Below are 16,393 nucleotides of genomic sequence, written 5' to 3' on the forward strand. Positions count from 1 at the left end.
AGGAATGTACAGTTCAATACTGTCCGCCCGCGCGGCCCGCCCCATTTAACGATAATCTTCAGATTAGTTCAAAGGCACGAAGGTGCAGTGCCCAATATAGCGAATCTCCAAGATCACTGCGTGCCACGAAAGCGACAAATTGTGACCATGTAGATCTGCGATAAAGTAGCCTAAAGTCGGGGTTTTGGGCTGGCAGTGTTGCCATGTCCGCTTATTATACGCGACTTTGGGCTTGTTTTCTGTAAGGTTTTTTTTTATTTTTTTACTTAATGTTTGTTTTTGGTTCAATGTTTGTTTTATAAACGCCATTGACAATGAAGGGAAAATTTACGTCATCTTGTCCCTAACACAAACATTAAATGCCATTAACAATAAAGAGAGTTTAATGTTTGTTTTTAGTTCAATGTTTTTTTTAAAAACGCCATTGACAATGAAGGGAAAATGTACGTAATTTTGTCCCTAACACAAACATTAAATGCCATTAACAATAAAGATAATTGAATGTTTGTTTTGTCACCGTTTGTTTTACATCACAATTACGTCACCTAATCAACTAATGAGTTAGACTTTAATATATTAGCGCCCTCACTTCACACAGGTGTGATTTTGTACTCCCTAATTCATATGTTGTTAAAAGTTATACTTTAAACCAGTGTTTAATTTTCAAGTCAAGGAAGGACCCCCAAATTAATATATCGTTGCTGTCCGGAGGAAACCTCATAACTCCATTTTTGAGGTTTTTGATTTTATTCCATAAATCAGTGCTATTGAACACCCTTTACGTCTGTGTGTTATTTCGAAAATATTGAACCAATGGAAAGTAGTAAAAAACGCATTGGACAAAACCTCTTAACTCCATTGGACCCTCAAACTGTCTGCAATATCTAACTTTGATGAGGCAGTATTGCATCGTTTAAAAAATATAAGGTTTTATTCATTTACTTAAAAACGTATATTTTTCATTTCCTGAAAAATGAACAGTTAGGTTTCCTCCGGACAGCAGAGATATTTGTCTGCGGACCCCCATCTGAAAATATTCTGCCAGGGACCCCTAAGGGAGAGAGGGGGGTAGCCGATCTACAATGCAACGCGACGCGTTGTGAGCTTGTAGATCGGCTATTTCCAAGTGGCCTATGTACAGTATGTATAATGTACATCATGATTGATGATGATGACAGATTACATTAAGGTAAAGGGCGAAGGGTTCGATTCTTGTTTTCATAGACCTTGTTGCTTGTTTCTCTCGCCAAAGCTGGCAACACGGGGTTTTGGTCATGCGCGCTGCACATCATTCATTGGAGAAGCAGCCGCTGGGGAGGATGTTGTTCGTGTGTAGAGATCCGTAACAAGCAGAGCTGAGCGAGACGACAGACAGACAGAAGCTGCTGCTGCTGCGTTCAGAAAATGGCTGACAGGTTTTCTAGGTTCAACGAAGACCGTGATTTCCAGGTAATGTTTTCGATGCGTATGTATTTTCGATGTTCGACGGAAAAACTGCCCCTTGAAGGAGTATTTAAAACGAGGGGTTTAATTGAGCTGCCTGCGCACAACAACGCAGTTGGACAGTGCAGCAGCTCACTGGCTAGCACTGCAAGCTAACGAGGCTAGCAGTGCACTGACTGCGGCTGTTTTCCAGTTTCCACTTCCCCTAATTCTCCAAGAATGGCTTTAAAGATTAGGCTAAAAATGATGTTTAGCCCGAACGCTGCTTGCTGTTATTGAACGCGGCGGGTTCGGTTGACTGTTGACGTAGCATTCCTGGGTTTGTCCTAAAACAAATCTAAACATAACTAGGTCGTTAGTGACCTTGGGAACATTTTGGTTGTTTATGGGCATTAGCCGACGATGAGTTAGCCGCTAGCTAGCTTCTGTTTGGGTTTACGGTGGCTCTATTGTGACTGATCATTGTCAGTGATGATGATGATTGGTAGCATTGATCTGTCATGTTACGCATATTCCACAGTGAGGATACCTGTGTGTAACTGCAAGAGTTCTAGTGTTACGATTTCTATTGGTAGTGTCGCTTTCCCTAGCTACCACTAGCACGCAAATGAGCTCACTGTTTTGAGTTTTGGCCGTGGTGGTGTGATCGTCCTGTGCCTGTTTGCACTGCTGCAGCATCCATGCTTTCTGTTGGGTTATTGTTTTTTTTTAGTAGTAGTGCTGTTGTAATTCAATGGAATTATGGAAGTCAACCAACCCACTGATGGAACGTCAACTGTACACAGTCAAATATTCGGATACATTAACTCTGATATTATATTTATAAATGCATTTTGTACACACAGAGCTGCAAATGGATAAAATAACACTTATGATTTGATAGGCCACATTATACAGCTAGGTGTGGATGGTCACAGATTGTCCAAATCGTGTCTTCAAGTATCAAGTTGATCACTATATGTACTGTACATATAAATACGTGTACGTTTTCACAGAGCTAACACTATTTTTGTGAGAGGACATCCATTATAAAGCTAAGACTTACTTAGCTTTTAGCACATTACGACCAGATCGTGTAAAAACGTTCAGTACAGACACAGAGCCTCAGAGGGAGGTTATTTTGAGTCTTTGCAGATGGCCTTTCAACCAGCAATAACTAGGCCTGTACAACACTGGATATGCATGGCAAAACCACAAAAAGCTTAATTTCCCCCTGACTGAGCAATTTGCTAACCGGTAGCAACTTTTAGCATGTCAAGCAACGTGTGTGTGTGTGTGTGTGTGTAAACGGACTCTATACCTACAGTAGCAGAGCATCACATACATTAGATAATATCGAGCATATGGCAGGGTTTATGAACAAGAACAGTGAATGGCCCCCTGGTGAGTCGCTGTGTTTGTCAAGCACATTCAGTATCTGATGAGTCGTTTTAGAAGTTGTTTGGCCTATCAGATGGATCATAACTTTAGTTGTTGATTTCATTGAGAGTGATCATGAAGTCAGCCTCCCGTACTTTATAATATTGTCCCCAGGGCTTAAAGATGATTTATTGTCTTATACCACCTCCGGAATTTGTATACAAAAGTTGACATTTCTCGTGACGTTATAACTAGTCTTTTTGTGCTAATTCAACTTGGCCAAGCCATAGTCAGATTACGTTGTGATATGATTGTGAGTGACTGGTGAGCATTATGAGACGCTTAAAGTAGTATCTGTTTTTGAGATGGAGGAATAGTGTCTTCACTCTTCACACCGACCCCTTGTATTACTGTAGGGATTTTTTATCTAAAATGGGACCTTGGCCTTTGAGTGTTTTCTCTGTTGTGGTGTGACTGAGTGTGTTGAGTACGAGCACAGCACAGTAGTGCTCTGTGTGGGAGATCTTCTCTGGAGGCACTCAGATGCTCAGTATTCAGAGTGGTTCCCTACTCGGTTAAATGTGCTGGAGCCCGCTGCCAAGCAACACTGCAACGAGAATACCAGGCCCACACATGAACTGGAGCTGAGACATGGCTACAACACCACCTCTCCGTCAGTCTTGTCCAGCTATTTAACTTTCAATGTCAATGTTCAGACACTTCCTTCTAGCATATTTGTCAGATGATCTTCAGAGATGTAGAATGACATGCTGCTAGTAAAGAGAGCCAGCAGGCTGCTGTTTCTGTTGGCAATTTAGTTTCCAAATTGTTTTTTTTCTACTGGGGCACGGCACTCGCCTCCTAATGTGGCCTTGCCTTGCACAAAGTCAAGCATCCACTTAAATGTTTCTGGGCAAATGGAAGTTCACTATTACCCCGGTTGTTATACAATGTCAGTGGACCGCCTCAAGATCATTTTAATTTCTCCACTAGGCTTTCCTGTTCTAGGAGAGAGATTGAAAGGGCCACTGGTAGCAAAAACATGAGGTCATTGTAGTGGGCGAGGGCCTTATGCTGATGGCACATTAAGCAGTCTGAGCAGAGAGTCGGCAGCAGTAGGAGGAGAGAGCCATCGATTTGTTCATAAATAACCGTTGCACTCCCCCACAACACCCCCTTAACCTCTCCTCAGGATCCTCTGCATCCCTCATTCTGTTGCAGGTTTCTGCTCCATCAGAATTTATCGCTGTCAAAGTGGAATCACATAACACCTCATTTGTAGGCTGTTCCGTTGCAGCTGGTTCTTATCAGCGCAACGCCAGATTGGACAAAAGGCTGCAGTAGGCTGAAACACAGTACTTGTTTGCATTATCTTTACATAGAGGCGTGTATTTCCACAGTCGTTAAGGAAAGGCAAATGTTGGGTGGGGTTACTTCAATCTAAGGAGGCCCACATTAGAAGGTTGATTTAACGGGCATCCTGTGCCACAAGTCAAGCTGAGAGAAAGTTGATTCTTATAGGCTAAGTTAATTTGTCTCATTACAGAAACCATTTGGTGTTTATTCTCAGGGACTGTTGAATAATGGCCTGGGCACAGGTGAGTGATCTTTATTTTACTGCAGTCCATTGGTTGGCTTCCTGGTTTTAATCACTTATGCCCTATTTTCTACTAAAAGGTTCTACTAAAAAATTAATATATATATATATATATATATATATATATATATATATATATATATATATATGACGAAAAAGGACTCCTGCACATCCAACAAGACCCGTGGGAGGTGCAAGTCTAGTTAGCAGGCATAGACCTCAAAAAGGGAAAAACCTTCCAAGGAAGGGACTGCACACTCTAATAAATAAGTTGATGCAGTAAGTTGTCCGTCTTTGTTCCCTGGAGTGTGCAGTCCCCTCCTTGGAAGGTTTTTCCCTTTTTTTATATATATATATATATATATATAGAAATTCGTCCTACATTTACCCATGGTCCTATATCAACTAGGAGCAGTGAGCATCTATTCTATGCCAGCGTTCTGGGAGCAATCGGGGACACACATCGACATATTGCTGGGCTGGGCTGGCCTGGCTTGGAATCATACCTTGGGAAAACTAGCTCCCCAGGCGGCAGGCTCACTAACCACTCAGCTATGGCCGCCCCTTACGACGTAGTTAGTTACGTAGTTGGTTTCTACTCTGAGACATAGTAGTGTGTGGTTGACAACTCAACATTGCTCACCTTGTGTCATGTCCAGGGCAGCAACTTGCATGTAAATGGGTGTTTTGTTTAGCTTTAACCCTGCCCTAAAATTGGATTACAACAAATAATGTGATATAGTCGTGTGCTGGCACACTATGGGCCTTTATTACAATTGAATGTCCAATGGGTTTGTAAAGTTGAACAGAACATTGTTGAAACTGCTCAGGAATGCTCTCTTGTTGTGTATCACACAATCTTTACTTGTTAACAGGATATTCCTGTATATAAGACCCTGGCCTGAACCCTAGCAATGATGTCACCACAACACAAGGAGTCAGACATGCATAATTTAGATTTTTACATAGCAGAATGAAAATAAAACCAAAAACCAACTTCTTAGAAAAGAGGTTTTCTTCCAGAATATTTAAATGTATAAATGTTTAATGTCACGGTATTTGTCATACCGTGTAACATTCATGTTCGTAGTCTTTTTAGCGACACCTCGTAGCTCCGTTGTCATTGTATACAGACTGAACGCTCAAAAGGGAATGCTGCTGCAGGGTGACGGTCCTAGCTACACAACACGTCGTCAAAAGCTAAATGCATAAATACATTTTTCTGTACATATCCACTGCCTACCACATTTTGGGTACATATACACTGCCTACCACATTTTGGGTACATATCCACTGCCTACCACATTTTGGGGAGCAGCAGACAAAATGTAATAAAAAAACCCCTCTAAATATGAAATATATGATACAACAAAATAGTCTAAATAGTAAATGCAGGCCTGGGCCATGGCTCAGTGGTCCAGGCACCTTGGCTGGTAATCCAGTCTGGCAGTGTGCCGCGGGTTCGACTCCCGATTTCCTGTCAGCCTACTGTCTGTCTCTCCATAAGAAAATAAAATAAAATAAAGGCGAAAGCCACAAAAAAACATGTAAATAGTAAATGCAGATAACCTTGTGCCCTGTACCCTGCAGTAGTCAGCTTTTCACACCTTCCATTCCAACCGACTGATCTCCCAACTTTCGACTACCAGACAGTGTAGTTATCTGAAGTAGTCTTGTTTGGTGGTGAGCTACCGTAACAGCACAGATGCATACAGGTGGAGAAAGGTGATATAAAATAAAAATATAAAAAATATATATTAGGATAGGATTGTGGGATTGAAGTAGTGCTGCACGATTCTTGCTCAAATGTGAATCTTGATTTTTTTTCTCCACAAGAATTGAGATCACGAATCTCATTTCATGAACATATTTATTGTATTTAGTCTTTAGTTGTTGAACAATGAACATTACTACATTCAAAATGTGGCACCTGGATACTGTGGCTTTAAACTGGCAACATCAAAGCAAAAACATAACATCAAATTCAAAAACATGAATTTGACAGCCAACTAACTAGTGCTGCACGATTCTTGCTCAAATCGCATAGGTGTCTGAATCTAGATCCCGATCCCGATCTTTTTTTCGATTAATTGTGCAGCACTGGATTGAAGGGAGCAGAGCAAGCACAGAGATCGTCGGTAACATTGATCTCCTCGACTTTATGCAAATGAGCACATTTAGCTGAGTTGTGGCCATTTGGATTGTTGGATGTAAGGGGGTTGCAACCGTGTAGAAACCGTTTAGTCAGACACATGACACCACTTGAGTTTGACAGAAAGGAGATGGAGATTATGGATATTATTCACGGATGATAAATGGCAGCTGAAAGTCATTTATTGTACGTTTCTGTGTGCTGTGTGCATTAAGTAGCTAAACTGTAGTTGTCCAGGCTTACCGGTCCGGTATATTATGAAATATCATGCCCACGATTATTACCTTCAGCTGCCACCAGGTACCCATCTGGCAAAAAGTAATCTCCTAATATGACAAGCACCAATAATTGAATCTAATTGGTAGGGAGGAAAATAAAATAAAGCCTGTGAAAGGTGTGATTGTTTGTTCTAGGTCAGTGGTTTTCAATGAAAACCTAAGGGGTGAAAACATTTCACACCTTTTCATATCAAGGCCACAAACCACCATTTGATGAGATTTTGCCTCTCAAAACAGAATATTTTGTTGTCATTGGATAAGATTTTGTCCACAATTCCATGCTGTATTGATGTTGGTACCATTAATAATAACTTGAATTTATATAGCGCCTTTCAAGAAACCCAAGGACGCTTAATTAGGAGAGGTTGCAGGTAAATGTTGATCAAAATAACAATTATTTTAAAATTAAGTAATGCAATTACAATAATTTAACTCTTGAGAGCGTAAAATGAACACAAGGAGATGCATATATACATGGCATATACACTCTCAAGAGTTAAAGATCTGCAAGGGTCCATTTGGTTACCAACTCCATCATTTAGCTGGGGAGTGGGGACCACCTGTAAGTTATCCCCTCAAGGACCACTGGTTAACCCATTTTGGGCGGGAACCCCTTTTGTTGTTTCAAGCATTCTGTTATACTTTAGCTATTGAAAAATAGCAGATCTACAAGCTCATAGCGCGCCACCGAGTGGCGCGCTATGAACTTGTAGGTCTGCTATTTTTTAAAAATCGTAAAAATGCGGCACAAATCTTTGAATAGGTATATATTCTTTCAGAGCGAACGTTTTTTTATTTATTTCGACGTCGGGCCTAAATGGGTTCATAGAAACCACTGTTCTAGGTGATGGCTACACATTTAAACATTTTGGTGACATGCCCACCAGCGGCAAATAGTTGGGCAGCGAAGGCGATGTGCCCTCTTTACATGTAATTAATCCAGAGCATTACTTCTGCATTTAGTGCTTGCGTCCAATTCCGTGTCCTGTTTGTGTGTCACTTTCAGGGTGGGAATCACTTTGACCAGTATGAAGAGGGCCAGTTGGAGCTGGAGCAGGCGTCGCTGGACAAGCCCATAGAATCGGTAAGGCTGCACACATCCATCAACCCGACCACTTTTTTTTGGACCAGCTGTGAGAGTGGATGATTGGTCCAGGGAGGAATAAGAGCCACGCCCCCTTTGTTTCGTTCTTCCATTGACTCTGCCCACTTAGAATGCACCCAGTGGTTCCTTGAACACACTGCCACCTAACCAATAGAGTCACCTGTCTTATGTTCATTAATACCCTGTATAGTGCTCCCCCAACCCCATCCTAAGTCCTCAGCCTGTTCTGTTTACTTTGTTGACAGTCAGATTACCATGTATTTAGCTAGATGTCTCTTATGTTTGAACTAAAGCTAGATAAAAAAAAAACAACTTTAAAAAAAAAAACTATATCAGTCTCCCATTAGTCATTTAAGTCATCCAAACACTAGTTGAAAAATAGATGGCGTGGAAAACGTGGAGTGGATAAAGCACTGTCCCTAATGGTTTGGTCTAAATACTGTCAATGTTTAATTGACACTTGACACTATTGACAAAATGTAGTTGTTCTGATTCTGGTTACATGGCTCGCTGTATTGTATGCTCTAAATTAATATCAATTATTATTATGTTGAGCAGTGCACTCAATGTAGTCGAGCCATTTGTCCCAGTCATTGGTGGGAAGGCAGTCCTGGTGGCCAATGGAACCATAGCAGACCACACACACGGACAGACACAGACTTCCATTGTTTTATTAGCCTACTGCTGATCTACCATTGAACTAATCTAATTAGATACAGGCGTTCATTGAGAGAGGTGAGGTTCAAAAAAATATAATAAGATTGTAATGCCCTCCTACAAGGACAAACAAGATTAACATGTTGCAAAGATAATTGGGGGCTTTAAAGTTGCCAGAATGTAGTTGGCCATTATGTGTCTGATTGTTTAGCCCTAATTGGTTCGATTTGGGGAAAAAATGGCCCGTCAGTGGCAGTGCTTAATCCACTCCATTTAGTGAGCGAGAGAGAGAGAGAGTGCTTTTAGATGATGTGAATGGCTAGATTTGTGTTTTTGAGTGAGTGTGTGTAGTTTAGAACTTATTTGTCTTAGTCTGTTTTTTGTCTGTAGGACAGTTATCTTATTGTACACAACTTGGGGTGTTCGACATTTCTCTCCTGCAGCGAATTGGCCCCTATTAGCTAAGCAGCAATGACCCGGTTTGTATTTGCACGCTCTGCTTTCCTACTCCTATCTTTAGGGTCCTTGTAACGCTTCTCTTACTGTCTCTTACTTCTCTTTCTCCCTCTCTTTATTTCACACCTCTATATATCTCTACTGTCTCTCTGTCTTGCTCTCTCTTTCTGTTTCTGTCACGCTCCCTCCCTCCCTACTACACAAGTGATTCGGTGTACAGTACCCTCTGTCATTCTGTGCTGGCATGGTGCTTGTGCAACTGGGACTGCATTTTTCGCTGAAGAGGCACATAGATAATAGCGCAGGCAGCTCTTTTCATTCTCTCTCTCCGTCCTCACCTCCTCCCCTCCTCCTCCTCTTCCTCCCTCCTGCTCTGTCTCTCTCTGAAGCATCAGGGTAAGCAGGCCCAAGCTTTTCCTCTCCTCTACCTAAGAATCTACCACCTATCTATGAAGAAGTGCTTTCTGTGACCCAGTCAGATAAGATAAGCAAAAATATAAATCTCTTCAGTAGTCACACCACCAAGCAGATGAAACTGCACTACCTCAATTTTCTATGTAAACTTACATGGCTGCGGTGCTCAATCACAGATAACTTTGGCCAGAGCGGTCAGAAGTGGGCTAGACCCCAAGAAGCAAATTTCTTAGACCGCAGCTTTAATTATGATTTGTAACAAAGAGGTCAAGTTGAATACCAATGGAGTGAGTGGCGCTTTATGGCTGAAGTACACAGTCAGTCAATCACGGGGTAAGTGACCCACTCTTTGTCAGTCAGTCACGGGGTAAGTGACCCACTGTTTATGGGTTGCGGAGAGGAGGAGGAGGCCTGCTTAACCTGGCATCTCGAGCATCTCGTTTTGCTCCTGCGCTATTGTTTATGGAGGGGCACTGAGGGCTGAGCTGCTGCAGCACACAGCCTGTGACACGTGGAACTACTATACCAAAAAAAAGGGCACGTACGTCACTCAGTCAACCTGAGAAGCACATCATCAAACAAGCTTATTTAAGCATGTGTTATACTTCAGCGGTGGTGTTGTGTGCACGTGCAGCGCTCTACAAAAAAGTACGTATTTTGTGTTGACATGTTGCGTGGCGTGTCAACACTTATTTTTTTTCCCCCCTGTTGGAAAATAACGTTATTTTTGTCGAGACATGTTGCACAACACTTCAACACCAACGCATTAATCAGGCTTTAGAAAATCCACACACACCGCCCCCAACACAGGGCCACAGGGCTTCATTAGTGAGTTATGCTAGTGTATGTCAAATGTCACCAACTATTACATCTTTCTTTGACTTATTTATACTGATTTTTTTAGAACGGAGCTTCCCAAACTGTCTAAATGAATGACTAGCAGTAACATAAACCTTAATCACCACCACGCACACAGTTACTAACATTTTTGGCTGGTGCCTGTTTCTTGCCCTTTATCAAAAAGTGTCTTTTCATTATGATCTCTCTCCAGATGGGTCTCACTGCATGTCAGATTGAATTATTATCTCTCACACACACACACACACACACACACACACACACACAGCACAGGTACAGTAGCCTTGACCTACTCCGGCCCACCTCTGTGACGTAGAGAGATGTGTGAAGCTACGGGTGAGTGTCTGTTGTCACTGGGTGTCAACATCATGGAGCTGATAAAGGAGTGCATCAGCCCAGCCCCTCGGAGCCCCTCCCCCGCCTGATTTATTGTGTGTGATCTATAGGCAGCTCTAGAGGTCTGTGGTATTTCATTGGGATCTTTACTCTCTCTCTGTCCAACCCTTTGGCCTTCTGCCCTCTCTGTCTAACATTGTTTATTTTTTTTGCATAATTGCATGTTTTAACTGGGTAGCATTCAGTGCTATTACTTGTCACACTGTCCTAATACCCCCCCCTCCCTCCCCGACGTCTCTATCCCCTTTCCGACCCTCACCCCACGCCCACCTACCCCTCTCCGATATGCAGCGGGCCAGCCTCAGAATCCACAGTTGCACGTCATCGGTAATCTAAGAGACACATGTAGACCGGGTCCGGGTCACTGTCGGAACAACACGGAAGCTTAACTTCTTGACAAACATCCATGCATCAACACGCATTACACCTCAACACCTCCCGTGGAGTCTCTCTGGTTCATTGCATCAGCTAGATGGTAGGACCATGTAAGTTGTAACCCAGGCCAGGGACGTTGGGGTGTTGGGGAGAGCATTGCAGCTGTCGTGAAATACTTAACCGTGGTACAGTTGGCTCCGTTGAGTCCGTTCCATTACATGGTGTGGTTCTAACACACTGGACCTTTCAGAATCGTTTTAACATATGTGTGGTGAACTGGAGGGTTTTCTCTCAGCACCACCTCCAATTTGTTTACTAAGTTGACGTAATCCATGAGAGAACACCTCGGGGTGATTTTAAACATCCTCGTGCTCAGTGATTGGTAAATAATGCACACAGTGCTATATTATGAACAACAAGGCGCTTTCTGTTTTCTGAAGATTGGCTTTAGAACCACTGAGACAGTTGTTTCCATTTAGTCACACCTATCTGAGACTCGGCAGGAATGCACTGAGCACCCCAAACGCCAGGAAACTGAAGGGAGGGTTTATTGGGAACAGATCCTAGTTAACCGCTGGCACCTGCAAGACATCCATATATATATATATATTATGATGAAAAGAGGGTGACGTCTGCTTGTGAGTCCTCTGTCCTTTCCCCAAATGGTCAGATACCAGCCTTTGCGTCAACCTTCTTCCCCCCCCCCCCCTCAAAATGTGTTGCAACTCATTCATTCAATATGACCCAAATACAAGGTTGCTTCAGTTTCATTGTTCAGTGTTTTACTGGATTGGGTTAACCATATGGTATTAGAACACTACAGTAATGTGACGTGTGTCGTTCCAATTCTCATGCCCTCATTCTGATTGAAGAATAATGCTGGGAAGGAACCGGAAAACATAATATAAACCAGAGTGACGTCACACTTGCACGCACACAGTACGCACACACACAGACTCATTAATACTCTGAGGTCACTAGTAAGTAAGGTACCCCTGCATATCTCTGCCTTTACCCACATCTACACCTGGTTTATACTTGGTTGCACGCAGTGTGTCGCGCGTGGAAAATTGCCAATCTATAAGCTTGTAGGTCGGCTATTTTCGCTGCACATCAACACCTGTACGTGCAACCATGTATAACTCAGGCTTTAATCTCCCCTCTTCCCCATGTACTGTGCCAGTGACGGCACAACCCCCCCCCCCCCCCCCCCCCCACTTGTGGCTTTCTTTCTTTCGTTTGGATAACATTTTCATTTATTCATTATTTCCTCTATATTAACAGTCAATTGGTGGATTTATTGTCATGCCTACCAATTTTGTTTTCTGTTTTGTATACAGTATTATGTTTGTTCAAAGGCAGAGAATTGAAAAAAAAATCTCCTTTTTTCTTTTTCTTTGCATTAAATTAAAATAGAAAAGCTACTATTAAAGCTAGAAGAATTGCAGTTTGAAAGCGTTTGGCCGGTCTCTTACGTTGTGTCACGTGTGACTATTCTTTTTGACAGCCCAGTATTTTAAAAGCCAGGTTCGTATGGAAATGCCTTCCCTTCCACTTGCACTGCTGTTGGACTCGCCGTCGTTGCTTTCATCCGTCTGTCTGTCTGTTTATTTGTTTTTTTATCTTTTCAGTGCATTTAATCTGTTGTTCAGCACGCAGCCCACCTCATCTCTGCCCTTTTCACATTGCTCAGCCCATTTTTAGACCTTAAAACTATGTTAACGGTGTCTACACGGCAGTTGCCACTGGCTGTGTTGTCATCCAACCTGTCCCACCTGTTTATTAATTTCCGCATATGATTCACACACGTGATTTTTAAACCCAGAGGGGCGGAAAAAAAACTCATATACCGGTAGTTGTGTGGCAAGTACTAGCCTGTAAATCCTAGTAGGATATTATCTGTCTGAGCTTGCCAAATAATAGAACATGTTATTTGGAAAGCTGCTTTGGTCACATCATTCTTTGACGGAGACATTGCTCAACAATGTTGAATCTGCCGTCAGGATTGCTGTGGGTAATAGAAAGAGGTTTTTATTTAGTGCTGCTGTTTCAGGGCACGTATAGATTTTCCTCCCGTCTGCCAAAGCCCACTGATCAGCTTGGCGTCCAGACCAATAAAAGTGTGTGTGTGTGTGTGGTTGTGTGTGTGAGTGACTGTGTGTGTGTGTGTGTAGGCTGCTGTTGCACCATTGCTGCAGTAAAGCACAGAAGCATGCCCAACCGTCAGAGGGAGGGTGGAGCTCACTGCAGCAAAATCTTCAGACGGTGTAGCTTGGCAGAGTCATGGGCCATGTAGTCCTGGCTGTAGTCTGAAGTATAATGCAGCGTAAGAGCCTAGCAGCTATAGACTTTATAGTCCATGTAGACGTAAACCTGATTATATGCTTAGTTACACACGGGTGTCGTCCACCAAAAACGGCAGATACGCAAGCTCTCAAACATTTGCACTGCAACGCGTTGTGACCTTGTAGATCAGCTATTTTCGGTGGCTGACACACACTCGCAAGTAATCTAATTCAGGCTTTACACAGTTGGCTTCATAATGTCCAGCAGCTACCAGGCAAAAACATGTGAACACAGAGGTAGCATGTTTAGGGGCTATATACACTACACTGTATTGCCCTAGTTATGCGTCTACACAAGCTGGCTTTCTCCAGACTTTGTTTTCTCCACAATGAGGCCCAGCCGAGATTCCTCTCTTATCTCATCCCAGAGCGGAAGAGATCTGACAAGCCAGACACACACAGGCCAGCTCCAGCCTGTAATATCCATTCCCATGCTTGGCTGTGTTTGCTTATGATATTTGAAGGGGAAGAAAAAAAACGACACGCCATCAAACAGGAAGTGGTGCAGTGCAGTTTGTCCCAGTGGCACGATTAGACAAACATTATGGGGCTGTTATCAGCAACATTCGCTTGATCCGCTTTGTTTTATTTAGCCCCGAAACACCAAATAGGTTTTGGCGCAGGGAGGGGAGAAAAACAATTTGGTTAACAAATCCCTCAGAGGGTTTGGGCTGGAGCTAGATCCAATTTGTAGACCCCAATCTAAGGTCCATGGGCGGAGATGCAGCATGTGCTGTGTGTGTGACCACCATCCCCTTCATGTGCACTAACCCATAATGGCCCGACCCACTTCCAAGGCCATTAGAGCGCCACCTATCTACAGTACAGTCCATCGCTCAGCCTGCTCTGTCCTACCCTGTTTCCTTCCTCTTTGTTAACACACACACCTCTTGAACCATAGCTGCTGGTAAACCAGCGAGCATGGAATCTCCTTCGCGCTTGAGTAAATGGCCACACCCCCCCCTCCTACTAGTAGTAGGGGGATAACGTACAGTTTTAGACCGTGACGGCGGGGCGCCGTCTCAAGCGAACTTGAACCACGAGAGACGCCACCGAGTGCGAGCGAGTCGCTGTGTCGAACGTTACAAAACCTCGCTTAGCCAATGTGGTCCCGTTTGAGTTGCAACCCGATATTGGCAAAATAGTAAATGCTCGTCCCTCAAGAGTCCCGAAAGTTGGGAAAAGTCGGGAGGCGGGGCATGACCATTTACTCGGACGCGAAGCAGATTCCCGGGTCGTGTTAAACCATCACCACCCTGTGCTTGAGCCCACCTCACTGACTAACCGTTGGAGTTCTCCTGTCTCCCATGACCACGCCCACCTCCCCCCCAGTACGTGTACCCCACCCACCATTCAACAAGTTGCACTACTAACACCGACGTCTCCTTTTTGTTAAAAAACTCTTTAACAAAAAGCTGCATGCTGTTTTTCTTTGTTTGATAATTTGGTTTATTTGAACTCCTTCCACCACTATTTTTGTTTGTGAACCTCTATGTCCACTCTCTCTTTGTGATTATAAATATCCTTTCTGTTCTGGTTTGTATTTTTGTTTTTTTATTGTCAATCTTTCGTAGATTTGCAACACTATGGTGAATGTTAGACACGCCTGGAATAGTTATAATCACAACAGAACAACAACAACCGCTTTTATTAAGAAAATCTCATTTGTTTTTCTGTTCATTTGTGCTTGAAGATGTAGTGTGTAGTGGTGGGACGGTCTTGCATTTCACTTAATGTTTTTTATTTTGTTTGTATTATTGCTGACCCATGATTCGAGTGCTATAACACTTTCAGTCACACACATTAGACCCCTGCAATGTGCTAGGTATTGCTATTGTGTATGTTTTTAAGCACCTTTCTAGCAACTCTGGTCCATTTAACCCATTTAGGCCTGACCTCAAAATTTAAAAAAAAAAATCTAAATCCTCCAGTTTTCTGAAATAAATATTTTCACGATTTTTCAAAAATAGCAGACCTACAAGCTCGTAGCGCGCCACTCGGTGGCGCGCTATGAGCTTGTAGATCTGCTATTTTTCAATAGCTAAATTATAAGATAATGTTTAAAACACCAAAAGGGGTTCCCGCCCAAAATGGGTTAAGAGTGATATATGATTTTAAATCTGCTATTTTGCGGTATAAATTAAGCATTATCCATTACCTTTTTCAACCAACTTGATAGTTTTTCTTGATGTTGTACATCTTGGAGGCTTGTATATCCATTCGGACAATTCAATCAATGCAAAAGCCGGAAAACGCACTTTGTAAGTGGATAGGCCCTTTCTCACAGCACACTCAAAGTCGAAAATATGCCTCCAAAAATTGTTGTGTAGCAAGCAACACTGAACACTTTTTGGATATTCAAACGGTACCGTGCTGCAAAGCGGCCTGTCTACTTCACAAAGTGCACTCTATATACTCTGTATATGAACATGATAAAGTCTAAAGTGGGCAACATATTGCAGATCTAAGTGGTGGTAGCTGGAGGCACACGCTAATGGGTTTCCAAAACGGAAACGGCCATGTGGTCGAGACCAGACCATCCATAGAAGGCCAGAGATGCTACGGGGTGTCCAAGAGCGTTCACAATGGGGAAACTAGTGTATTTAACGGGCTACATGAACACGGTCCTCCCTCTCTCTTGTCTTCGTGCACAACACTTGCATCCCCTCAAACGTGAACATTTTCTCAACCCCCCCACGGGCCTTGTAATGGTAATCCAAGGCCCTCCTCTTTTTACGTCTTTCTCCGTTCCTCGCTGTTTTTGTTTCCTTTTTTTGTGACGGCTGCATACATGTCATGGTGCTCCCCCTATGTCATGGTTTATGGAATCACGGCAAGCTTGGAGTTTTCTGGTCCCTCAGTTCAGTTTTTATATGCAAGATTTCCATACCCGTTCTGTGTCATTCTATTTTGTGTGTACCAAGATCTGGCTCTGTAGTGTTTTCATATATGTATGCG

The 16,393-nt window shown here is 42.9% G+C and overlaps 1 protein-coding gene across 1 annotated transcript in view; it reads left to right on the forward strand.

The window, feature by feature from the left end:
* The first annotated feature begins 1,282 nt into the window (after positions 1-1,282).
* The window catches only part of gpatch8 (G patch domain containing 8), a 35,460-nt gene continuing 20,349 nt past the window's right edge, over positions 1,283-16,393 (forward strand). The window contains exons 1-2 of the mRNA XM_079521180.1: positions 1,283-1,449; positions 7,836-7,913. Of these exons, the coding sequence (XP_079377306.1) occupies positions 1,405-1,449; positions 7,836-7,913 (123 nt within the window). The 5' untranslated portion in view covers positions 1,283-1,404. The remainder of the gene's footprint in view (positions 1,450-7,835; positions 7,914-16,393) is intronic.

The sequence above is a fragment of the Electrona antarctica genome, assembly GCF_951216825.1.
Source record: "Electrona antarctica genome assembly, chromosome: 14".
NCBI lineage: Eukaryota > Metazoa > Chordata > Actinopteri > Myctophiformes > Myctophidae > Electrona > Electrona antarctica.